This window comes from Microchirus variegatus, assembly GCF_963457635.1.
Source record: "Microchirus variegatus genome assembly, chromosome: 11".
Classification (NCBI taxonomy): domain Eukaryota; kingdom Metazoa; phylum Chordata; class Actinopteri; order Pleuronectiformes; family Soleidae; genus Microchirus; species Microchirus variegatus.
In genome coordinates this window covers 23529118-23556877 of record NC_139812.1, presented here as the reverse complement: position 1 = coordinate 23556877, position 27760 = coordinate 23529118, and the positions used below count along the sequence as shown (strand labels likewise).

Genomic DNA, 27760 nt, shown 5'->3' with positions numbered 1-27760 from the left:
ATGTCGATCTGGATGATACTGCCTGTCAGCCTCCCAGTTCTGACCATCACTGGGATATGGGTTGTGTAAGTGTTGCATTTCTTTGGCAATACCTGTTGCTCCGGTAGTGAGTAGTGATGCAAGTTTTTATTTTAGTGTTCATTCATACGGTTTGTTTCCTGTGCTGCCAGGCACAAAGAAACCCACAGCCCTGAACATAAACCACTTTACTGTTTATTAGACCATAAAAAACTGCTTTCACGCACATTTTCTTCTGCAGGCATACCTACACTACGATCACAAAAAATGATCACTTACAAAACCAGTAAAACATGCTTTCGAACATAATCTGGTGATGTTCTATAAATTACAAATCCGCTGTCCAAACCCTGTGACACCTCAGTCTCTTGCCTCAAGGAAAAGCAGCACTGCATATTTACCCCGAATTCCTGGGAGCCATGGCAATTGCATGTGGATTAACTCTCTCCTGGAAGCATCAGGGATTGTCACCCCTCTCCCTAAATGTGCAGGTTTGCGTGTAGGGTAATTATCTGTCGTATCTGAGCAGATGTATGGGCAGGGGAGAAGAGTGAGAACCTCCCGGTTATGTCTGGGCTCACACAAGCTCTCCTGTCTGCCCTGTTATTACTCAGGGAGGAGAAAACACAAACCCCGAGGGGAGAGAGAGACAGATGGCTCCGTTCCAAACTGTCGTAGTCTTGTATTTGGGCTTTGTGCTCCATCTTTGATGAGTTGCGGGGGGAGTTAGCAGTCTAATCAGACGCCAGAGCTAACACCTTGCACTACAGTTGGGTGTTTGTGTGAACACGGCTGCTTTACAGTCCAGTCAGGGGTGTGTGCGCATATTCAGGTATACAGGGCTATAGAGGAGAAAAGGTCTGCTGCTATAGACCTACACTAATTTGAAAGCCGATCTGACTTAAAATGCCAAATGGTGCTGACCGTAGGTCCATTTCCTTCCCCTTACCTTGACAAGGCTGCTTTGTTTCTATGAGCAATTTTGGCTCTTTTTTCCCCCCAGACTCTGGAATGTTAAATGGCACTGGAAATTTTTCTGCTTATGTAGTTTTCCTTTACATCAGAGGGGCAGAGACGATGCATAACAACAATTATACAAATAGAGAATATGGTGTGCAAACATTTGTCAAACATAATGCACAGGAGAAATCAATCAAACCCAACACATTTGCAATTATTTAATTACATGAGAATGTAATTACTCTGTTAGTTACGGTGGCCCTGAGGTGCAAAACGCAAAACAAAAAGCACAAACGCAAATCACAAAACACACACTTAGTTAATGCTTTTGTTTGCTGCTTTTGTGTTTGTGTTTTTTGATTTGCGTTTGTGTTTTTACGTTTGTGTGTTTGCGTTTGTGTTTTGCATTTTGTGATTTGCGTTTTGTTTTGCACTTCAGGGCCACTGTAGTTTGTATTGTTAGAACTGCAATAATTAATCAATGATTATTTGACTATGGTTGACTATTTTGACTAACTTCTCAATTGGTTTAAGTGTTTACTTTATTATACAGTGAACATGTATTATTTGAGTTCAAATTCTTTGTTTGTCTATGATAGGAAACACATTTGCAGACTATGGCTGCACGATATTGGACTTTTTTGCCAATATCCAATGTATACCATGTTTTCCCAACTGCAGAAGTCATTTAGTCTCTTCTGTAGTGAAATTGTTGCAGCAAATGTGGATATAAAATATTGTTATTGTGCAAAATAGATAATCATAAAGAGATGAAAGCTGTAGGGGGTGCTAGCCTTGAAGTCAACGAGGCAGTCATGAGTCATATCGGCAGATCTTGGCTGTGTTTACTTAATTTTAAAGCTAATATCTGCTGATACCAATAACGTGCCAATAATATCGTGGACAAAACAAAATATTTGATTTGTCATGTAGTAATAGCAAGTTAAATTGCATTCTCAATGTATACATTATGTCAGAAAAATCACAATTGGATATTTAACCAAACTTGTCTAAAGAAAAGATTTAAATAAGATTTAGGTTTATTGAAAGGATGCGACTTGCTGCTCCCTGGTACAATGTTCACCCTGGAATAAGGTCCAAAAAAATGACATGAAGAGTTTGACTCGGCATCTGGTGGCCATGCTCGGAGAGGAATGCTCATTCTTGTGCCCACCCAAGACTTTTGGCTGAGATTCTTTTTTGCTGACCTTCCAAGTGTGCTCCTGCTCTCAGCTGCTGCCCCGTCCGATTGTTTACATTTTAAACAGCTTTTGATCGTTGTTATTATTCGTTATTCACCGTTTTACTTGGCTCTTTAGCAACTAGTGGGAGGAGCGACTGGGAGTTTGTTGCACACTGGGAGTGCCAACATCCATCCACAGACTTATCCCACCCTTTTCCTGTGGTTTCTACTCTATGCGTTTGCTGTCAAAATCAGATTTTCCATGAACAAGTTTTCCAAGTGTTGGTTGTTGAATCCTAAATGGAAAAGTAAGGAAACACTCAGTCAGTCCCACCTATATATTGCTCACAGACATGCAATTACAGTTTACAACCTCTGCTGTGCTGTGTTAGATGTCTAATTATGTAAACAAACCCATTATTACTTAACCTCCTTCGAAGAATGCTCAAGTTTACTTCCATGTTTGGCATTATTCAGAAGTTTCCCAGAGCTGCACTGCTGCTATTTTAGCATTTGGAAGTCTCAACATGGAAAATATAACTGCTTCACTTGGCTGTGGTTTCTTTCCCTGTATTCTTTCTAATGAACTCCCTTAGTTTATGTCTGTATTTGCTGTATGCGTCTTTTGTTTTCACCAACTTGGTGTTATTCTTTTGTGGTTTGGACTCGGAGCTCTGGCAGCCTTCTACCTGAAGGCCATGTTCCATTCACTGGGTTTCCTCTGTGTGTGTTATACAAGTACAGTTCCCTTTACAGTCAACATGTTTGCAATTTGGCTTATATGACTTTCAGATGGTGATTCACGTAGCACGATGCCAACCGGTATTAGCCAAACAAGTGTTGCCACCCTTTTATGTGAGTCAGAGGGTACAACACATGTGTTTTACTGAATGCAAGGAAGCTTTTAAAGTTGGGAACGTTGAGCCACAAAGAAAGGCGTTAAGAGCAGGTAGTGCTTTTGGATTGGTTTGGCCGTGGGCTTATCAGTTCAGTGCAAACAGACGATGATAATAGCCAACTTGACAGACATGAACTGTGGAGTTTCCCCATTCACAGATGACAAAACGTGGCGAATGATTGTCTAGTTGAGACACGTTCCAAACAGTAGGAGGAACTGATTTGTTGGTTATTTTACCAGAAACACTTCCACACTCCAATTATCAGATGCTTTGGCGTCATGCTTATCTTCTCAGAAGGACAAGTTAGCTTTATGTTGTATACTCTATTGTCACCGCAAATCAGTGTCTTCTTTGGTTGAGCAAAAGGGGCTTGGTATGCCGGCTTCAGACTGTCTAGGCTGTATATTTTTAACTCGGATTGATTTTGTATCTGTTGCCTCTTTGGGACCTTTCTGACATAGACACTGTGACCTCATCGGGTCTGCACAACCTTGTATCTGAGGAACTGAGCAAGTTCAGGGCAAAGATTGGAGTCGTGGGTTAGTTTGAATGGAAGTTGATGCGAGTCCTTCAAAGAATCGCTGAATGAAATCTGTATGAAAGCTGTTGTTTGTGTTTTGAATTATTTCCGCCTAACACGCCCATTTTCTGCTACTGAAGGAGTTTGTGACTTGTTTTTAAGAAGATGAACAGCCAGTGATCAGTTACTACATCGTTCTGCCTCAGGGTTTTAAGACCCCTTCATTCTCAGCTCAGCTGCTTCCACCTTGTCCATACATGTTCAAGGCATGTGTGTTACTACACATATAAATGAGACTGACGTGCAGATGAAATGGAAGTCAACGCGAGGCCTTAAAAGGATAGCTGCGTGGACTTGTGTGTGTGTGTGTGTTCGTGTGATTTGCCTCCCCATAGACTGGTTTGTGTGCATGATACTATCGACCTTGGAGACAATTTTTAATTGGTACTTAACCTCCGACTGAACTGCGGCTGCTCTCAGGACAGATCGTCTCTGTGTCTGACTGTGTCTCGTGTTCGTCTGCTGGCCTTTACGTCGTCTCATCCTTCCAATCCATCCTGTTGCCCGTTTGTTGTCAGAGGTCCATCCAGAAATATGATGACGATGATGTATATATATTGATTATACTATACAGTTGTGTGTGTATAAGTTCTTGGAACTTTTGGTCTTGTTCTTCAGTTTAAACCAACCATTTAATGCAATTATTTTGCCTTAAAGCAATGGCGTTAATGGTGGTTAGGTTTGAACTGCTGGGATTGGAACCATCTTGTTACAGAGAAATCCATATGAGATTATCGGTTAATAAATATTGAGAAGTCGGTGTTATTTTTTCTAATATCCAGCAGGGAAGCTTTCAAATTGCAATGTAGTTTTGCATGTTTGTTACAGCCAATATACAGGGCTGTATATGGCGAAAAATAGATTTTTTGGTATATGTAAAGGGATAAACTTCAGACCCGTCGTCCTTCTTCTGCATATTTGTCCCTTTTCCTTGAACGTGTACGGACAAGGTAGGAGCAGCTGAGCTCATCCTGTTATTGGTAATAAAGGGTCTTTAAAACCCTCAGGCAGAATTCTGCACAAGCCGATCGCTGCTTGTTCGTCTTCTTAAAAAGCGGTCACACTTTGGAAGAAACAAACGTGCCCTTTGACTGCAGCCAAACTCATTCAGTAGCAGGAAAATGGCGTGAATAATTCAAACATAAACCCATAACACAAACAACAGTTTAAATACTGACTTCACAGGGTTTCTGTTAAAAATAACATTTCCCAGACTCTGTAGTAAAGGACATATTCAACAGTTACATGGGCCATATACCAATATATGAATTCATCGAGCACTTGTTTGGTCCATAAAATATCAGACAATGTTGAAAAATGTTGATCTGGAGCTGAAAAAATTACTCAATTAATCGATTACTGAATTAATCTTCAACTATTTTGATAATCGATTGATCGGTTTAAAGCTTTTTTCATGATTTAAACAAGATGTCTGGTTGTTTCAGCTTCTCAAATATGAATCTTTTATGGTTTCTTCACTCCATAAAACAAAGAAATGAAAATAATCTAGTTGCATCTCTGGTGTTTACCAAACCAGGAAATAGTGATGTTCTCGAAATGTCTTGTTTTGTCCACAAACCAAAATGATTACATTTTTATTGATTTCTTTCTTACATGGAGCAAATAAGAAATAAGAAAATATTCACATTTAAGAAGCTGACAAATCAGAGAGCCTGTTTAAATTATTGAAAAAACACTTGAAACGGATTAATTGATTACCAAAATAGTTGACGATTCATGTATTGAAGTTTCCACGTCTAACTTTTAAGAAAAGGTCTTTAACTTACAGCATTTTTTTTTTCTTTTATCTTTTTGATTCTCCGGTCGTTGACGTTTCTGTGGAAGTAGCAGGTCAGTGACCCGCCCCAAATAAACAATTCAGTTTTATTATTAGTCTCACTGGTTTGACTGACACGGGTCAGTCTTCACAATCTTTGGCAACATATGGACACAGTGATAAGAGGTGAAGGTGACGCGGTCATCGAGGTCGAACAAACATGTGTAACGGGATGTTATAGTATAGACATACTAAGACTTATGAATTACATTTTTGCTTTTATTTATATATATTATAGCTAATGGTGCTTCCTCATCCTTTTCTTTTAGGTACGCCATGGCCCTGTACAACCAACATGTCTGCCCTGTGGATAACTGGTATGTTGCTTAAACCCTCTCTGCACATTTGTACAAAACCAGGGTCATTCTCCGCATGATTCCCAATCTTTTTTGTTGCAGGATATGTTTATTTTATGCATTATAGGGCTGGGCCATATGGACCAAAAGTCATATCCCGATATGTTTAGGCTGTATTCTTTCTTTTTTTAGACTATATTTTTTCCGCAAAGCTGGAAAATCAAGTGAATAAATCATAACCACAGATTTCCTCACCTGGTTTATTCAAATAATAAAATATAAACTGTATAACAGGAGTACCTTTTTAAAAAAAATCAAAGCTCCGTAAGGAACTGTATCGATATATGCGATATTATCATATTATGGTCTAATTCCATATCCCCTTTAAAAATATATCAATATATTTTTTATGAATTTATTGATATATATTGCCCAGCCCTAATTCATTACAGTTATTATTTCACCTAAAAAAGCTTAATATACTATGTCGTCAAAAAATTTGGTCCATAAAATGTCGGAAAATGTAAAAAAAAACAAATGACGATGTTTTTGAATGTCTTGTTTTTCTCCACAAACCAAAATGATTCAGTTTTAATGATTTCTTTGTTATGTGGAGCTAAGAAACAACGTAAATATTCACATTTAAGAAGCTAAAACAATCAGAAATCTTGTTTTAATCATGAAAAAAAGCTTCAAACCGATGAATCGATTATCAAAATAGTTGACGATTAATTTAGTAATCGATTCATCGAGTAGTTGTTTCAGCTCTAAGAAAAAAAGAACACAGATTAAAACTGTCATTAACTATATACGTCATTGAGGTTTGACTCACCGTTCTTAGAAAGCCTGCTTGTGATTTCACAACATCGTTATTAAAGAAAAACTATCTCTGTATCTGCGCTGGGATATAGTGATTCAGAGTTTTTGCTCCTTCTTGAACTTGAACTTTTTTTTTTTTTTTTTTTTTTTTTTTTAAATCTGTGTGTGTTTGATTTTCCAGGTTGTACAACCAGTCATGTGAAGAGGAGCTTTATTTACAGAGTGGACCAACCTTATGCTGCACACTAGACAATGTACCTCTCATCAGGTCAGTGAGTCTCCCTGCCTCCCTCCCTCCCTCCCTCAGTGTCCCCTCTGTCTCCTCTCGACCTCTTTGTTTGAAGTCTCGGTCGTGTCGTTAACAGGAATACTGTCCCATTGTTTAACATGACTCCTGTTGGCACATTGTTGACAAAAAGTGAAGGCGCTGCAAGCAGACAGTTCCCCTGAGTGTGTGTGTGTGTGTGTGTGTGTGTGTGTGTGGGGGGGGGGTGTGTGTGTGTGTGTGTGTGTGTGTGTGAGAGCACATTCTGAAAATAACTCGGGGCTGAAATATCCTGCTGCCACCGTGGCAGCCCAGAGGCAAAACACGGGTCAGCTTTTAACCAAGTAAACACACTCGCACAGAGTAAGTTTTAAAACACTCCCACTCTCCAGTTTAGCTTTTCTTTTTCTTTTTTTTTGTTGGTTCCACATCAGAGGCCAGCTGCAGAGTGTAAAGACTGAGGTTTGAAGAAAAGCCTTTTGAACATGTACACAAATGCCCCCTTTTTTATGTTTAATGTTGACAACGCTGACACTGACGGGCCGCGATAATGTTCCGTGAAAGGAGAAATATCAAAGTCATGCACAGATAATTCCAAATAATGCAAATATTAGTGTTATAAATGCTCCATTTTTCGTCCACAGAGTGATTCTGTGTGTGTGTGTGTGTGTGAAACTGCAGTCAGCTGAGAAGTCTTTGTTGGCAGCGTATCAGGGCACAGACGGCCTGTGTTGACTGTCTCCTGCCTTTCCTCCTACAAACATTTCCCATTCCTAGAAGAGAGGCAGTATGCAGTAGGTGAAAAGTCAAAGACTTTCACGAAGGGATGTGAGGAAACGTAGTTAAACTCCCCTTCCCTTCCCCTCCCCAGCCCCTTACTGCACACACACAAAGCATCTCTAACATGTAACGTGTCAGAGTGCACGACGTGGGAGGAGGAATAAGTGTTTTCTGTGCCGTGTGTGTGGCTTGATTCACTATTTTCCCTCTCGATAGATTGTTTACTTTTTCCTTGCCTTTTGCAGTAAATGTGGGACGCTTCCCCCCGAGAGCTGCTTCTTCAGCCTTATCTGCAGCACAGGCTCATTCATGGGTAAGTTACAAACACACTGTCCTATTTTACACCTGGTGTTTAAGCCTCTGGTCTGTGCTTTCAGCTATACAATATACTGTTCAAAAGTTTGGGGTCACCTTTACAATTTTGTGTGTGTTTTCCATTAAAAGTCACACTTTTATTCATCAAAAGAGTTGCAAAATGATTAGAAAATATAGTCAAGACATTAGAAAGAATGATTTTTATTGACTTTGCTTTTGTGAAAGAAACAGCAAAACTGTTTTCAGCTGTGTTAACATCATTGCACGAGGGTTTTCAAGGGTTTTCTAATCATCCAATAGTCTTCTAACACCATTAGCAAACACAATGTACCATTAGAACACTGGAAATGGGCCTCTATACACCTGTATAGAGTGTATTTATGATCCATTTAATGTTAAATTCATTGAAAAAAAAAGTGATTTTCCTTAAAAAATAAGGATATTTCTAAGTGACCCCAAACATTTGAATGGTACACTCTTAGAGATAAAAGTGCTGAGTAGAACCATATAAGGTTTTTCAGGTTGTCCTCATAGGAGAACCCTTTTTGGCTCCAGGTAGAACCTTTTGGAGGGTTCCACCAAGAACCCTTTTAAAACCCTTCATTCAGGAAAGGGGTTTTAAAGGGTTCTCTGGATCAAAATGGTTCTTACTGAAACCATTAGTGTTACCAAGAACAGTGATGGTTCCAGGTAGAACCTCAGCCCTTGCAGAAGGACCCTTTTGGAACCCTTATTTATAAGAGTGTAGTGTAGGTTTTGAGGTAGAGAGGTTGGGTGAGGTTTAAGGGCTAACTGGACCTTTATAAAGATTTTTTTTCTCATTCCCTGAATCTGAAACTGTGACCGCCATAAAACCCAAAGCTCATGCTTTGTGTGACCTTGATTTTGCAGAGCTCCGTGTGACATACATTTCAGTGGAATTCCGCACAAACTGAATGTGTGCAGTTTTCATACGTTGCTGCTTAACACTTTTCCAGTCCAAATGGTGGCAAGCTCTTTGTTTAGGTCAAAAACAACAACAACAAAAAGCTGGTTACCATGGAAACCTGTTTCAGCTTCACCCTATCATACGCTCTTAAGCGGCCGTGACTTCTATCAGGAATTTCCAGTAACATTAGATTTTGCTGCCCTTTCAGAAAATTGCTGGTTTCTCACAAAAAAACCTAAGACCGCGCTGACCGTGATCCAGTCAAACTGTTGCATGTGGTGAGTTTTGACTGTTGACGGAGGTTGAAATGGTAACGGAATAGCTTTGCACCGAGTGTGTGTTAGCAAAGCAAAACATGTGCTCTCATGTACTGCGTGTGTTTTGGTCGCTCTCCATGTGCTGTCCCTGTTAACCGGTGGTGCTGTCTAACTCTGATGGAGCTAATGTTTCCCAGCTGTGTCTTAGACTTCTTCTCTGTGTGTGTGTTTATATGTACTACATATAAAAAAAAAAAGAAGCTGGCGAGGGGTTTGTTTACAAGGATTCTCCATGCTTCTATTTAAGGCCTGATGGCCTGGCCATTCTTCAATAACTGATTGAGCAAATCCACGCAATCAGGCAATAATCTTGAAAACTATTTTGATCATCGATTAATCGTTTTGAAGCTTTTTTTCATGATTAAAACAAGATTTCTGATTATTGCAGCTTCTTAAATGTGAATATGTTCTGGTTTCTTTGCTCCACATAACAAAGAAATAATTTTGTGGACAAAAACAAGATATTCGAGAACCTCATCATTCCAACATCTTTAAACGTTTTCTGACATTTTATGGACCAAACCGATTACTCGATTGATCGTGAAAATAATCAACACCATCAATTATGAAAATAATCCTTAGTTGCAGCTCTATATGTGTTTAAGTGTGGTCAGAGCAACGTGTTTGTACGGCTCCTGTCAGACGACCAGAACCACAGTCAGCCTTGCATACATACATTTAGAGCTGCAACTAACGATTATTTTCATAATCGATTAATCTGCAGATTCTTTTCTCGATTAAACGATTATTCGTTTGGTCCATAAAATGTCAGAAAACGTTTAAAGACGTTGATCAGTGTTTGTCAAACCTGGAAATGACGATGTTCTCCAAAATGATTGAGTTTGAATGATTTCTTTGTTATGTGGAGCAAAGAAGCAAAGAAAATATTCGCATTTAAGAAGCTGAAACAACCAGAAATCTTGTTTTAATCATGAAAAAGGCAAAATAGTTGATTTAGTAATCCATTAATGATCGATGTATTACAGTGCCCTTATCACTACTGACTGCTGACAGAAGCCACAACTAAAATGATGCATCTTTGTGATGACAAAAAAACAACCAACTCATTGTTGCAGACTTTCTGTCTCCATTGCTCAGCTATATGTGTCTCTGCACAGTGATAATATCTGTATTATGCATCCGCAACCTTCAGAATACTCACATATTTACAGTTTCATTTCACTTCATATACTATAAACATAATAATCACTCAGAATAAAGGGGAATAGGCTCAGTCCCAACCCTTAATTTTGCCTTTTCTATTCGTCTATGAAGAAAAACAAGAACAAGTACAAACAAATATCACTCTAAATTTATAGCTACTTTTGAAACTGCACAAAGCAATTTAATCATTTCAATCCTCAGGTCAGACTTGGCTGCATGAGCAGCTGCCTTGTTGGTGTTCGCTTGTTTCTTTCTTTCTTGAGTCTGCACATATTGTGTGTGTGTTCATACCCGTATATAAAGTAGGTTAATTTTGGATGTGGAAGTGTATCTGTACAACAGGCTGTTGTCAATAATCACCGCTGAGCTTCTTAGCGTATTGATTTACGTCTCGCGTCGTAGATTCTGCCTCCTGCAGCCTCCGTTGTCAACACAGTGAATTGCAAATTACATCAGGATTGTTTTCGTCTCATTTTCATCCCAGTCCACACACACACACAGTTTTAAAGACAGTGTGAGATAATGCTGCTGCTGGACTTTGGGGTTGAAAGTCATCATTTGTGTTGCAGGGTGGAGGAACATGCATTTTGATGGGGTTTTCATTCATTCATTCAGTTGAAGAGAAATGTTATTTAGCGGGTGTTATTTCCCTCTCCAAAACTGTGACAGCGTTGGGTTTCATCCACAAAAGCTTCTTCTGTTTTTGTTTAAAAATACATAAATTCTGCTCCGGATGCGTCCGCCTTCCACACTACCCTGGCTTAGGAATTAAAAAAAACTTAAATGAAATACTGCTCGCTCTGTCTTCATTTAAAAATTCTGGAAGGGCAGAAATGAATTGAAGAGCTTTGAAAATGATTAAGCATTTCCCTGCGCTTTTTTTAGCCACAGAGTGACCATTGTTGTGAACAGACTCTCACCGCCACACTTCGATTCACCTCACAATTGTAATATCAGAATCAGCTTCCTGTTTACACTGTCACCTCCCCTCACATGCACAATGTACTTGACTTAGGGATGCATGTTACCGGCCATGTTATAGGCCGATATTAGCTTTTAAATGCATGATCTGATATCTGCAACGGTCCTTCAATGTGACTAAAACAGCAGGCTGAATATGCTGCTGCCTCCTTGGTTTCCACGCTCGCTGTGCTTACCTGTATCTACGTCTGCGGCAAAAAGAGTATATACCATATATTATGCTAATTTTATGCTAATTATTTAACTTGAATGGTTAAATGATGATGTTAAATGTCACAAAATGTTAAAATATGTTGACTAATGTTGATTAGTAAGAACATCATCATTTCCTGGTTTGGGAAACAAATGTTTTGTTTAGTCCACAAACCATAATGATTCAATTATAATGATTTCTTTGTTATAAAGAGCAAAGAAACCAGAAAAAATTCACATTTAAGCTGAAAAATCAGAAAACTTGTTTAAATTATTGAAAAAAACAAACTAAAATGGATTAATCGATCATCAAAAGTCGCAGATGAATGTAGTAATCGATTAATAATCAATGAATTGAATAAACATTGCAGCCCTAAATACAAGTATGGCATGCTTTACAGTATGTAAATGTATTTCTTAGTACTGGTCACGTTAACAGCTGTTAGCGGCGTTAGCTTCGTCAACGTTAACGCACAATAACGCCATGACAGCGTGCGTGACGTCATGTTACCGTGCCGCGGCACCGGAGTCCAGGCACCGTTGACCAGTTAGCTCCGTTAGCTGAGTTAGCTCCTTTAGTGCCATTAGCGTACCTACAGTCGAACTGGAGCAGTCTGTTTATTAAACAAAAAGAGCAGCGCTACAAATAACCAGAGTACCTGTGTACTGCGTATGTGTGCCTCTGTTTTAGAGAAGTTACTTTAGAGACTCATTTCAACAATCGGTAGTCACGTAAACATGACGTCATGCGCGTCTTTTTCCAGTCAGTCGTCATGCGTTAATGTGCGTTAATGTTGACGCCATTAACGCCATTAACCGCTGTTAGCGTGCCCAGCACTAGTATTTGTTAAACTTAGGATAAGTGACTGTAGGTCGGCTTTCATGTCTACTCATTAATCTCATGCTATCGGAGCCTTTGAGCTAAAAGTAAACTACGCATAAGAGCAGAAGAATCATGGACATTCTAATGGAGAGCAGCTGTGCAAAATCACCGTCTCTAACCTTCGAGCCAACTTTTCATCATCTTAAGTCAATACCAGTGCATTTAGCCACGCTCATTTGTTATGATAGAAGAGCTATTCTGTCGAAAAATGCCGTAGGGGGAAGATCCACGGGCAGCCAGTCTGCAGCACACAGAGACACAAATATGCCCTAATCGAAGTAAATTAATGCATTTGACATTCTGCTCCATTCTCAGTCACATGTTCTGTCGGAGTGGGGGGAAAAGAGACACCAAGGAAACAAAATCAAGATTGTTTCCGAGCCCGGGGACAGTTTTCATTCGTCCATGAAAAGTATGATTATTGTGGAGCTCGGGGAACAGAGAGTCGAGAGGACACAAACACACTCCAGAGGGCCAGAGGATTTAAAGAAAAACAATATCGTACATTATCTAATCATATCTGTTACAGTGACAGTGGACAACAAATTATATACATATATATATATAAAATGAATAAAAGGAAGCATTTATCCTGTTAAACAGCTCAACAACCAGTTTTTTTTGCGCATTACAATCCACTTCTGCAGCTTTTATTGTTCGTCTCTTTATGTTTTCGCTCACATTCCAACCTGTTTGCAGCCGTCACTGGCACAATGTTGCCGTCGCCGTCATCGCCCTGCCCGATATAAAACAAAGCACTTCCTGTGTGCAGCATGGGAATGTCACCTGGCAACACATAGAGATCATAACACTGCTATATTGAGAAACAGGGGGAAGTTGTGGTGTGTGGAGCTGCTCTGTCTTTAATTCATCTGACAATTGTTTGAATGGACATTTGTTTATGTTGAAAAGTCAAGTAACAAATTCAGCAGAGCAGGATGTTGGTTTGGAAAAAGCAGTTTCTTTTTATTGTCCATCTAAAAGTGCTCTGTAAAAATACATGTTCTAATTTGAACGTCTCAAATCCGGACCGACACACCCAGATAATGCTATCTTCAGCCGGACCAGAGTTGGACTCTGGACGCTCTGCACATGCACCACGGTTGTTCCCACCACTGGCTAAAACCCAGAAATAGTAGAAGACGCTGGTAAACAGAAAAACAAGACGAGAGAACTGAAACTGCTTATGAAATAGGGATTTTTTTTTTCCCTCGAGCAGAGCGAACACTGACTCCCTTCATTCAACAAATTGATTTGTAATTATTGCTCGTATACTGGGACCAAGGTCCAGTGGAGCAGCGACGCTAACGCACTGTCCTTCCCTTAATTGTCAGGTACTGTGTTGTCCTTGGAGACAGACCGTCCCTCCTGTCGTCAGTGGAGACTGAGCTTTACAGTATTACAACAGTTCCTTTCTTCTCTGCGACCTTGCTTCTGATTTCATTCTCTTTGGGCTGTTAGCGGCGGACTCTTTACACAGAGATGAGATGCAGGTTGCTTCACAGTGTGGTCTCTGGGATATTGTGCTAGTTTTCGCTGGTGTCCCTTTCTTGCTCCTTCAGCCTCCTCTATTCCACTGCTCTGCTTTCAACAAGTCCATTTAACCTTGGTCAAGCACCAGTGGTGAGGAGCTAACAAAGAAAAAACCAAGGGGGGGGGATCAGCTCCTCACCACACCAAGAATACCCCGAGTCACAGCCAATTAGCACATCACTAGTCATCTGTCCCATTAACTGTATTTCTTTTCTCCGGGTCTTTTAATCTTATGTAAGACGAAAACCAACCCCCACTTGTGGATCACTGCCACTTTCCCGCCATTTCCCTCCCCCTTATTTCCAACTCGTCATGCATAGAATTTCAACTTCCTGTGATTCTTAAACAGCGGGAATTCTTTTGTTTCCGTGTTAAAAGGAGGTGTTTTTCTTTGCGCCGACTGTAAACAGTATGTAACTGATGTTACCTGCACAATTCACACCTCTTCCGATGCAGCGCTCTGGTTTTCAGCCTCTGTGTTTTCCTTCTGTCTCCCCGCAGTCATGGTGATCGTTCTGCTCCGATACGCCCATGTGATCGAGAAGCACCAGAACTGTGTTCTGAACACAGCGAGTCTCTCCACAGGCTGGATCTGTGCTGCCGGACTCATCATGGTTGGCAACTTCCAGGTACGATGATGACATAGTTTGCTTGCACTGGAAAACTGTAAACATAATAACCAAGATGTCTGGGATTGTGATTGCACAACAGTGATTTCATTCAACGATCGGATACAGTTTCGTGACATGGTTTAGGATGTGGAGGTGGAAAACACAAGTGTATTTCACAGTAATTATCTCAGTGAAAAGATATTGAGTCATGCAGGGTTTCTTCCCCTTTTTTTGATTTCTTCCTCAAATGACTGACCTTCTCTTTCCCCCTCTAAACACACACACACACTCTTACTTGTTTTTATATCTCATTGAGGACACATCATTGACATAATTCATTCCCAGGCCCCTTAAAACCTTAAACCCAATTCTAACGCAAACCCTAAAACCAGAGCCAAAATCATCACAAAGTTCGGCTTTTACCTTTTATGGACCTCACAAAGATATAAATACAAGTACTCCCACACACATACACATTCCTGTACAGCATTCTCAGTGAGGACACTCCTTCGCCCATTATTAACCCTAACCTCCACCTGTCACAACCTGACTCCAAACCCCTTAACCTTAACCTAAACCTAAATCTAACCCTGACCCTAAAACCTTGAAGTCTTAACTCTCAAAAAAAACTACTTCAATGTTTTGAGTTCCAGCCAAAATGTTCTCAAAAGGTCAAAATGTCCTCCCAAAGATAGATTTGAACCCGAATGTGTCCTCGCAGACGACGACAGACATGCACACAAGTTCTGACTTGATCTACATGTGCGGCCTTTTGAGGCAGTTTAGTGTTAAAACTTCAGACCCAACCTGAATTCCTGTCCACTAGATATTTGTTCTTTGGGAAAGAATTTCCTCAAGTTTAAATATTTGATGTCCTGGCCGGATGCCAAGAAAGCGGAAGAGAGCGGGAGATGGTGTGAGAGAGTGGGAGAAGGAGGTTTTGAAGAAACAAGATTTTAAAAAAGGAAGTGAGACAGCACGGTCATTGATGGGGTTGCTTTGTTATGAAATACTTGGAATTATTCAATTTTACTATTTGCTGGTCTCGGTCAACAGGTGCTCACTGTCTGAGAGCGTCATAAGAACTAGAACTCGTCTCATTGGTGTATCATCATTTTTTCAGGATGGCTACTTTCACACAATTGTGGTTTTGTTGTAGATTTTTTTTTTAGAACATACTTTTGAGAGGAAAATTTAGAAAACTGCAGAGGGGAGGAGGAAACATGTGACACTGGCTCTTTTGACCACTAAAATACTACCTCGTTTGATACAAGAGAGCATTGTGTGCGTCTGTTATCATTGTTGTATAATCGGCTTGTTTTTCCCCCCTGAAGAGAAGTGCATTACAGGCACGGATTCCTTTTGTTAACGGAGTCGTTCCCCTTTTTTATATTCTGCAGTATGTTTGCCTTGCGACAAAAATCATAAATAAATTACCACGGTTGCCGCGTCGTGACTGCGTAATCGCTCGCAGGCGACAAGTTTTTTCGGCGTCTGTCGGGAGCGACGCACGCAAGAGTGATAAATTAAATGGTTTCATTTAGCGGGGGTATTTCTGAAGATCACTGTGTAATGAAGAAGAGGCAGAGTGTGGAACAGATGTGCAGATGATAGTTTGCAGGAAGGTCATTTTCACGTTCATGTTCCCGCTCCTCCTCCAAGGCCTCTGCTCTCCAGAATTGGGAGGAATTTTACGGGAAGGGCAGGGGGAAGTGAGTCATCAAGTGTGGCCATGCATGAAGCAGAGCCGGGCAGACTGTGTGTGTGTGTGTGTGTGTGTGTCTGTGTGTGTGTGTGATATATAACCAATCGCAGACGCTAGCTCTCACACTCGCATCTCCTGCACTTGGGGACAATCCAGCGGGATGGAAATAGAGATGGAAACGATAGCGAATGGAACTGCGTGATAGAATATACACGGACGTCCTGCAGCAGAATGAAGCACGGCGTCCAACATTCGTAGACTCAAACCTAGTGCTGGGCACGTTGGCGCTAACGCACAATAACGCATGACACGTTTCCATGACGAATGACTGGAAAAAGACGTGCGTGGCGTCATGTTTACGTGACTCCTGATAAAGTAACGCTAAATGTTAAAAACAGAGGCGCAAATACGCAGTACACAGGTACTCTGGTTATTTGTAGTGCTGCTGTTTTCGTTTAATAAACAGACCGCTCTAGTCTGACTGTAGGCGCGCTAATGGCGCTAAAGGAGCTAACGCAGTTAACAGAGCTAACTGGTAAACGGTGCTTGGACCCCGGTGCCGCGGCACGCAAACATGACGTCATGCGAGTCTTTTTCTGGTCAGTCGTCATGGAAACGCGTCATGCGTTAACGTGCGTTAACATTGATGCCGTTAACCGCCGCTAAAGTGCCCAGCACTAGTCAAAATCATATGGAGTCCATAGCGAAAACACATGGTAACACACTCGGCGCTTCAGTTTCTCGATGTGTGTGTGTTAATTAAAGCTTTGACTTGAACTTGAGCTTTTCTCATCATATGGTTTGATGGTTTGGGCAAAGACGCGCATCAATAGATGATTGCTACCACACACACATCTTTGGGTTGTGACGAGGCCGAGGTAGAGCGCTGGCTTCCAGGAAGAGGAGAGCAAAAGAGAGTGAGTGAGAGAGAGAGAGAAGACCTTTGACATTTTCATCTTCCTCATTATTTAATCTGAGCCCCAGCACTTGACAGCGTCTCCTCCTGACATGTTATACAACAGAAGTGCAAAGGTTTACTCAATGTTAATGGCTTAATATATCACCCAGCAGGTAGTGACGACAGCTATTGGGAGAATCTTTGCCACACTCACACATAACCACATGCATTTATTCCTCATCTCCTAACGCTAACCTTAAAAAGACAATATGAGGGGTTTTTTTTTCAGTGTGTTTTTTTTCTGCACCAAAGTCCATTGAGAAAGTGAGCGATTTTTTTACATTATGCCAAACAGAAGTTGTTCATCCACTGTTGCCTCCATAATGTGTTATTTTATGACTTTGGTGTTTGAAATCCTTCGTTTTAGTAAAAGTGACACAAACTCATCAAGCGAGACATCATTAAAGAGCAGTACCTGCCCTGTCCACTAGAGCTTAAATCACTGATTTTCTCCATGGACTTTGGTGTGTGGAGAGCACAGTTTTACAGACAGAAAAGGCTGTGTCTGACGGTGAGATTCTGAAGATACCGTTGACTTAAATGAGGATTTTATTAGTCAAGCGTTTTTGTTAAGTAGCTAAAACCATGTTGTCAGTGAGGGCAGTTCTACATGTTACAGGCTACACTGGGGGTATGTGAAGTTGCATTAAAAACTGTGTCTCAGGTAATCATACACTACCGTTCAAAAGTTTGGGCTCACCTATACAGTTTTTTTTGTCCGTTTTTTCATTAAAAGTCACACTTTAATTCATCAAAAGAGTTGCAAAATGAATAGAAAATATAGTCAAGACATTGACAAGATTAGAAATAATGATTTTTATTCAAAATTGCCCTTTCGTCAAAGAACCAGCAAAACTGTTTTCAGCTGTGCTAACATCATTGCACAAGGGTTTCCTAATCATCCAATAGCCTTCTAACGCAATGTACCATTAAAACACTGGAAATGGGCCTCTATACACCTATGTACATATTCCATTAAAAACCAGACGTTTGCAGCTAGAATAGTCGTTTACCACATTAACAATTGTATAACAATTAATGTTATATTCATTGAAAAAAATAAGTGTGTGTGTTTCTGTAGTTTCAGAGCTGCTGTGTGCGCGCGTGCTTTTTTCATATTTGAAACTATGTTGGAATCTTACACCTCAAGGATTAACCTACTGCACAGGAATGTTCAGTATGCATTAAACCAGGTCAATGGACAAATGGCTCAAAAGCAAAAAAGAAATAAAATAAAATAAATTCTTGGCTGTTTCCAGAATTATACAAAGAAATATTGTTATTCCAACTCCAAAAATATTTATCATTTGGTCAAATTAGACTTGATAATAGAGATGTTTCCTCAACGTTGGTTTAATCTTTTATGTGCTCACATCAGGACATTTGAGCTCCTCTCTTCATCTGTGTGTCTGTGTGTGTCTGTGTGTGCGCTGTGGTCACATGCTCCTTTGTGCATTGTTTCTCATCGCTCTTGTGACCGACTGGGAAAAGGGTGTTTCTGTTGTGTTGCTTGAATGCTGTATTTTTAGTTGTTTTTTTTACGTGTCATCCTCTCTCTTTTTATTTGGCTTAGAAGAAGGAAGATGACACAGCAGAGAGAGAGGGGATATTATGCTGAGAACTGTGTGTGTGGAGTTACATTTAATCATTGAATGTTTTTACACTTTGATTCAATTCCTGGCTCTGCTGGTCTGTATGTGTCCTTGAGCAAGAGGGTTAGGCGAACCCCATGTTACAGCGTGTGAATGCGTATGAATGATGTCTGAATGGCAAAACTGTGGTGTAAAACAGTTGCTCAAGACTTGAAAAGCTCTTTATAAATACAGACCGTTATCAACTCTTCTTCTTCTGATTTTATTTGGTAGTAACGAGTAACAAACGTAGTTAGAGGAGTAAAAGTACATCATTAATTTCGAAAATGCAGTGGAGTAAAAGTACATGTTGCTAGAAATAAAAATAACAAAGATAACACAGAGACATGAAACACTGATCAACGTTTAGCATTAATCGGTAAAATAATGGTTAGTTGCAGCTCTATATTCCACACTTTGATGCACAGTGTGTCTGTCGTTGCCCTCTTCTGATCATTTCCCATGTATTTTATCAGCCGTCTCAGCTGCTAAAATGCTGAGTCTTTTGTGACCTCTCCCAGTCCTTCACCTTTGTGCTTGTGTTCCTGTTCCTCATGTGATTCTCAGGTGGATAATGCCAAGATTCTCCACTATGTCGGAGCAGGAGTGGCCTTCCCCACCAGTATGCTGTTTGTGTGCCTGCAGTCGGCGCTGACTTACCGACTGGCCAAGACCCAGGGCGAGTACAACGTGGCCCACCTCCGGCTATGCATGACCCTGCTGGCCTTCGTCGCCTTGGTGCTCAGTATCCTCCCTCCTCAGCCGCAGCCACAGGCACAGATGGCAGGCTTTTTTCGAAGCTGTCAAGTGCTTTAGAGTCCAGTCAAGTGCTGCCAGTCTGATAAAGCAGGGCGACATGTCATCGAGATAGTATCACAGCAGCAGTTTCAGTGTCACATCCTGTCCCCTGTTTTTATGGGGCATTTTTACAGCCATTTTTACAGCACGGTGATGGAGGGCCATGTCCTGGTTGAAGGGATTAGATTTAAATTTCACACCGGTACATGATGCATCTTAATTTACTATAATAGCTGAGATTTGGATTAAAAGGTTTATAAATATTTACCCTGCTGTGGTAAATAATGTACCTGTTCTGGTTTATAATCTGGGATATAATCTGGGATATTTTTGATGTCCTGACTAAGAAAAAAGTGCATATAATTCAAATATTTTCTATACTAACTTATATCTACTTATGCTAACTTATAACTACTTATACTAAACTGTACCTACTTATAATTACTTGTACTTATACTAAGTACAGTTTGCCCTGATGTACTTTGACAGTGAGCTGACTTTTTCAATAAAAACAAAAAGTATCTCCGAATTACTTGAAATTTACCATCATAATAGTCGGCATCGCCCTGAACAAGGATCCGTTGAAAATATTTGCAAACCTCTTAAAGAATAATTTTAATGAATTTTTGAAATTCAGGAAATTATCCATTTACCCTGATGCACTTTGACAGTGAACTGACTTTAGTCTCAAAAACAAAAAGTATCTCGGAATGACTTGAAATTTACCATCATAATAGTCGGCATCGCCCTGAACAAAGATCCGTTGAAAATATTATTTGTAAATATATTAATTACTTATACCTTCTTATACTAAAGTGTACCCACTTTTACTTATGTATACCTATTTATACTTCCTTATTACTACTTATACTTATTTATAACTACTTATACTTACTTATAACTACTTATACTAAACTGTACTTACTTATAATTACTTGTACTTATACTAAGTTATACATACTTATAATTACTTACGTCCGCTTATACTGAAGTGTACCTACTTTTAATTATGTATACCTACTTATACTTCCTTATAAGTACTTATACTTCCTTATAACTACTTATACTTACTGATCCATACTTAAATCTACTACTGATTTATACTTACTTATGCCCCCTTATGCGTACTTATACTTCCTCCTACCAACTTATACTTACTTTAACTAACTTATAAGTACTTAAATCCACTTAAACCATACCTAGCTACTTATAAATATTCATACTACTTATGTTTTATAATTCTTTTTGTTGTATGTTACTCAGTTAATGTAACAGGAGTTAGAAAGGCAGCTTTTCCCTGAGAAGAACTGAGCGTTGGATCGATCTGCTCTGTGCTTTTTCCTTAACGGTGTTTTTCAGGTGGCGTGTTCTTCTGTCAGGAGAGCTTTGCCCTGCAGCACGCGTCGGCCATTTTCGAGTGGGTCTTCTGCGTCATCATCATGCTGTTTTACGGGACGTTTGCCTTCGAGTTCGCCTGCATGTCAGGAGACACCATGGCGGTGCTTGCTCGAGGTGGAGCGCTGGGATCTTCTGGGCGAGAACATAAGGTGGACGCCCTGGGAGGACACTCACAGCCAGAAAACCTGTCCATACTGTAGACCGTGGGACATCTGGATGCCACGCAGACGGCGTGTTTGGATCCTTTTCGAGACTCTGGCTGTAGAATGAGTTTAATTATTCATTCCCAGCCACATACACACACACACAAACGTCTGAAGCTTTGAAGTAAACAAGGCCAGTGCAGTAGCCCCGTTAATGGCAGAGTGGATTTTACAGTTTTAGCCCGAGGAGATGGAGATGTGCTGCCACAGTGGAGGGAGCTCGGCGTCTATTGATTGTGTGTCTCCTAAGAACTTGTTGCATTTTGCACATTGCGCCTGGTGTGAAAGCCGAATTCTCACCAACTCGACTCAGCCCTTTAATAAGTGACAAAAAGCATTTTGTTAATCAGGCTAAGAAAAACGTGCACTTACCCCCCTGAGATTCTGTCACTTGTTTCAATCAGCGGCCTTCGGGGCCACTTCAGTTTCACTGCCGCGATGCTTTTTTCGCTGTAAAGTGTGTGAGTGAAGGTCGCCGGGCGGCCGGGCTGACGGTATTACAGCGGCGAGGCTGAGTGAGAGAAGGTCGTAAATGGAGGTTACAGTCAGAGGTCAGGCTTGTTTTCCTCACGCGAGACAATAAATCCAGTCTATAAATGTTTCAGAATGTACTGGAGATAGAGCAGAGCAGCAGCAGCAATCATTTAAACCGCCTTTTAAGCAATATTTTTGATATTAACGAATCAAACGATTGTAATGTCAAAGCCTTGCGCAGAGTATTACACCTTAAACCCCCGTGAGAATGAATGAACATTCTCCTCCACGCACGTTTTAGCTTCTTTCGTCAGACTCACAGTTGACTGTTTGTCAGTAGAGGAACTGGATAACCACAACTGAAACGAAAGTACGAGTATTGGACTCGTATTTCTAGACGGCCGTTGGAACAATAACGTTGTTTTGTGTCTGTATCTAATGCAGCTTTTTTAATCTTTTTAATTGGTGTCAGAAACTTCCCAGACAAATCCATCGTTATTTCACCTCAAACCTTCATTTATCATATTGTTAGGATCACTACACCGTTAACTTTGGGACAGTATTTGATTATTGCAGTTCCTCTCTGTAGATTTCCGCCAATGAGTATATGAAAGAGAGGTGATGCGGTGTCCAGAGGCCAAGTGCTGCACCAGCTAATTCAAGCCAGAGCACTGGGCTTATTGAGTTTGGTGACGAGGCATCGCATGTGCTTTTAGGTCCTGTGGTCGCAGAGAGAGACCTGCATCAGATTTCCCCCCCCTGAGAAGGAAGAGCAGAACATGCTCTTATTGTTTGAATCGCCAGGACAAAGGGAAAAAGGAAGTATTTATGTATGTAATGAGACATAAGTGAGATATGTTATGTGCCAAATTATCAGTCTGAGTTGTGGCGTTGGTGCTAAAACACTAAAGGCCTTATCCTCCTCCTCCTCCTCCTCCTCCTCCTTCTTTTCATTTCTTTTTGAGCTGTGACTATGAAAAATGAGAGCAATAAGACGGAAAGGCATGGCTTCACTTAGCGGAGGAGTAGGCACAGAATGTCGCACGAGCACGTACGAGTGCCAGGAATACCAAAGCAAGAGCTTCTGACACGACACAGACCCAGTCCACACGGAGGAGGAAACCATGTCTGTCGGTGTGTTTTGTTCCTGGTGGTTTGTTGTGTTTCTCTTCAAATATTCCTATGTATTCATTGACTTTTTGTCATAACAGTGTTTATAATTCACACCTCTGTGAAACATTAACACACCGTGGTTGTTGTTTTTGGGTTTTTTTCACACGCAAATAGACAGCAGTTACAGTTTTAAAGGTCCAGTGTGTAGAACAGGAGTTCTCAAAGTTTTGATACCTGAGGGCCAATTTAGGAACCCAACATTGGACTGAGGGTCGCCAAAGAAAAAAAAACTGAAATAAATCCTATTTGTAATAATTTTAATGACCAGATTGCAGTTCTATAGTTTACACTTATTGGTCTGTATCCAGTATTTTCCAATAAACATTTAACAAGCTTAGTAGCTCCTGGATTAAACTATCAACTGTAATTAATTGCGGGCCGTCAGAAATGTTTCTGTGGGCCATTGGCTCGCACTTTGAGAACCAATGGTGTTGAATTAGTGACGTCTAATGTCCGAACGATTTATAACATAACCTATAACAGAAATCCAGATATCTTTGGATATACACTATTAGGATATCAAAAAAGTGTTATAAACGTCATTAAACTGGTTTATTTGTTAAATTCAAGTTCAATAACACCACACGTGTTAATATTAGGCCACGTTTTGTCCTCTAAGGGAAGGAAAAACAAACAAACTGCTGAGTCAAATCAAATTTAGCTTGGCCCTGCCCCCCATCTTCATTAGCTCAGCTAGCTTCTGTATTAAAAACACTCTGTATTAAAACATTTATTCTAAAGAGTATTATTTAAAAGTCTCTATACACTTAAACAAACATACTTTGTGGTTACTTTGTTTCCGGTTCTGCCTCCTAAACGTTACACACTGGACCCTTTAAAAAAAAGCGTATACTTGCGTGTACACGTCGTCAGGGCAGAGGTTTTTTTCCACAGTCTGCCACAGAGCTGAGATTTTCCCTCTCTGAATGAATGTATGAATCCTCCCAACAAGACTGAACGTGAAGAGCCTTGTGCTCGTTTGCTGATCACCTGCCTCTCTCTGCTGGTCAAACTGATCATTGCATCCACTGTTTTCAACCACTCAAGAGAACATGCGGTCAGATACACGTCCTATTTTGTTTTATATCCATGTTTAGTTCAGTTTTTTTAGGGTTTTAAAGCTACAGCTGTTCCTAAAACACTGCGAGTGAGACCATAGATCGACTTCTCACAACGTTGGTTTTGTTTTCGGAGAACCAGGTTAATTCCTTAACCCAAAGCGTTTCAGAGAACCGATACGGATAATTCTTTGACCTAAAGTTTTTGCTGCCATCTCACTGTAGCTGTTATGACTCTGCCTTCAACTGTACAACCGTGACATCATCAGTGGGCGGGTCATATTCTGGGGTTGTGAAGTAGTAGCAGGAAGTGTGGAGCAAAAAGTGCCGGGTGTCGCGTTGAGTAACGTCCCCCCAACGTCTCTTCCTCTTAAACTGGGTTCTGAGACTCCACTTACACACTTTTTAAATTTATTTTTTTTCAGATCGTTTCACCAGCCTGACCTTGCGACCGTACGTTGCTTCTACCACGTAGTAGTAGTAGTTTTCTAATTCAAAAATAAAAAAAAGTATATTAAATATAAAGCCACAACACCGGTGCTGCTCATGCTGCTCTTACAAGAAATATTGTCGTTATGCATCATTTACTAAAGCTGTTTAATTTACTCCACAGTGTGTATTATGCGTGTTAGAAATCTATGCATTTTAGACAGATTGTTATTACTGAAGCGTCAGCTGCTCCGCCTCCTTTTCATTTCATCGCCCCGCCCCCTTTCCTCGTTTACCGATCTTTTCCGATCTTTGCACTCAGGAAATTGTTACGACACCAGCGGCGTCGTTTGAGTCACAGCGGAGTGAACCGTTAGCTTCTGCCTCCTCTCGTTTGTGTTTTTTTCGTGCGTCACGTTCATTCGCGTCATGTATATTTGTTAAGCGTTGGCGTAGGTGCGGCGGCAACGACGACTCTCCTCCGACCCCGTTACAGATAACACAGATATTTTATTTTTAGTTTATTGAGACTCTGGTAACGCTGAAATAAATAAATAAATACATAAACATTCCAGTTTGTTAGTTTGTGAGAGAGCTTCTGACAAACTAACGTAAGCAAGCGTCCGTAAAAACCTCCTCGACGGCCAAATCTACTCAGTTAAAATGCAAACTGCTCCCGTTGTGCCTTATGTGTTATTTTGATATATATATATAAAAAAAAGAACCAAAGGTTTATAAAATTCTATTTTCATGAAAAGTCATATATATGATTGTATGTGTATATATGCCTTACTGTTCAAAAAAATAAAAAATAAGCTTAAAAAGGAAGAATCTTTGCTCTTTGTATTTTTACTCCATGCACATTATGCAGAGGCTCCACACACACACACACACACACACAAAGAGTTGATATCTTTAATTGTTTTTAATTATTTACATTGTCCAGTTCCTCTGGCAACAAAGTGGGTCGGATATGACAAAGATTGAACACATGAAACGCGAGGAAAACCTCTCTTAGAAAAACAATGCTGGCTGGAGAAGCGAGCACGGATTGTCGCCACTTCTGCAAACCTCTACTTCCTGTGTTTCGTCGGGGGGGGGGGGAAAGAATTACTTAAAGCCTCTGTGATTTTAAAAAGTTCCAATATTATTCTTTATATTTATTGAGAAATATATTCACCAATCCTTCGCTACCTTTTGTTGTTTTGTTTTTTCTTCCCGTGGAATAAGACATTAGTTAAAGAACCTCCAAAGTGAAGGAGAAGAGAGAGGAAATGTGCATTTGCAGCTTGTTTCTCTGTCAGATATTAAAGGTGCCGTATGTAAGAATGTGGCCAAAAACGGTTACTACGTTCAAATTCAAAATACCGAGGTCTTTTAGGTTTCGTTTTCTGACGTAACTGGCAACCCGTGGTTGCTCGGCAGCTGAGACTCTACTGACTGCAATGATTGATAGACGGCGGTAGGTGGCGCCACATGCCAAAACATGATTTCAAAACATAAACATGATTTGCAGTCTGCAAAATATATTTTTTAATGCAAATATTTTGTCTGTACTGTTGTTGTTGGTGAGTTCAGTTTGTTATATGAACATTATTCCTGAGTCTCTGTGACATATTAGGAGGATTTTATGGCCAGTTGATTTAGATTTATTACATAATGCACCTTTAAATTTTAACCACTTTAAAACAACAAAGTGCAGCAGCTGTAAGACACTCGTGGTTCAAAATTTGAGGCTGAACACGTCTCTAACTTGTGTTATTTGCTTAAATGAATCACATTAACAGAAGAAAAACGAAATCAGGCTGAAAAGACGATGAAGGTATAGAGAAGTTGAGAAAACATAAGACTGAACGGCTACTTTAGATTTTCTTTTTAATTGTAGCAACATTTAAGAGATAAAAGGATTTGTCCGGGTGCTTGTAACAACAGCGTAAAAACAGCTTCCTGTCGCACATGTTACAAAATAAGACTTTGTTTTGTTTCTTTAAAAAAAAAGAAAGAAAGAAAAGACAATTTTACAGTAAAAAATAAACAATTACATTAATTTCCATCTAAAGCCGAGCCTTTGGTTTAGCAATAATTACACCACTTGACATTCACTGACAAAACACCTGCTATTATTGTCATGTTACAGCATCTTTTTCAAAATAAAGCGCCGCGGTTGTTTCGTGAACGTCGTAAAAAAAAAAGAACTCGCAGCTTTCACGTAAAAAAACTCTGCTGCTTCTGCGTTCTTTTTTTTTACATAACCAAGGACGAGCTGTGACTATAGCGACACTTTCTAAATAAATCTATAAAGCACCAGTGATTAGATGTCGTTGTTGTTGTTGTTGTTGTTTTTTAATGTTAGGTAGCAATTGTTTACTGAGACGCGACATCTTCAGGAGTTCAGCTGATAGTTAACTGCGACTTGCTTGAGTTAAGATTAAGACGTTTGGCCTCATCCGAGAGGCTGCTTCAGTTCTGACGATTTCCCAGTGTGGAGCCAGATTGTCCCCCTTTTTTTTTTTTAAAATTGATTTTACGAGCGTCATTGAATGCATCACAGCTGAGCAGACTTAAGACATAAGTGACATATGTTAGGGGTTTGTGAGTTGGGGACGAAACTTCTTCCGAACGCATTCCTAAATACCTGGATTTCCCTCACAGTCAGAACTGAGGGATCCTCTTGGATGAGAGTCCAGTTTCCTACAGCGCAAAACTCCTGAAGACAGTTACTGAGTTTGGGAGAAAGTCCTCACTTAACATCCGTTTTGGCTAAAACCACTCTTTATGATCATCCTCTCATCTCTGTTTGGCTTTGGTTCTCGTTCCCCCGTTGTTTAAACATCTCTCTCGTGTGTCAGCAGCTGGAGTTTGGCTGGCGGCTCAGCTCAACAAACGGTTGCGGGTCAGGACGAAGGAGACGTGGCGGATTTTAGAAGACGAGCGGTTTGGGCACCTCCCATGTAAACTCCGGTCGGCCAAAGTGGCCATAACAGGCGGTTTGCTGGTAGATCGGCCTCTTCAGGTTCAGCTCCCTAAAGAACAGAGAACACAAAAGTAACCACTCATCAGTGCTGTGTTTTTTAATTCCCACACCCCCAAAAAAAACTTCTCACATCTGCACAAAAGAACTATAATCGTGTAGTTTTTGTCGTGATTTCATGTCACTCGATCCTGAAAAGTAAGTGTTTCGTCAAATATGATCCTCTGTTATGAAAGTGAGGCCACGGGGTGTGTATCTAGATGTTTATTTAGAGCTCAATTGCAAAACTGATTATTCGATGCATGCTCACCTGCAATACCACAACAGCCCAACAGGGGGCAGTGGCACACACACGTGCAGCTAATACAGTAGGATTTATTTAGGATTTGTTATTTAGAGCA

At 40.3% G+C, this 27760-nt stretch overlaps 1 protein-coding gene across 1 annotated transcript; it reads left to right on the top strand.

The window, feature by feature from the left end:
* Window positions 1-21251, top strand: LOC310933643 (transmembrane protein 150A; the record flags this gene model as incomplete). Its single annotated transcript, XM_083897178.1, has 7 exons — window positions 1-65; window positions 5747-5794; window positions 6774-6860; window positions 7883-7950; window positions 14452-14579; window positions 19423-19600; window positions 21013-21251. The coding sequence occupies 7 exons, from the start codon at window positions 1-3 to the stop codon at window positions 21249-21251; spliced, it is 813 nt and encodes a 270-aa protein (XP_083753304.1).
* Between the last annotated feature and the right edge of the window lie 6509 nt (window positions 21252-27760).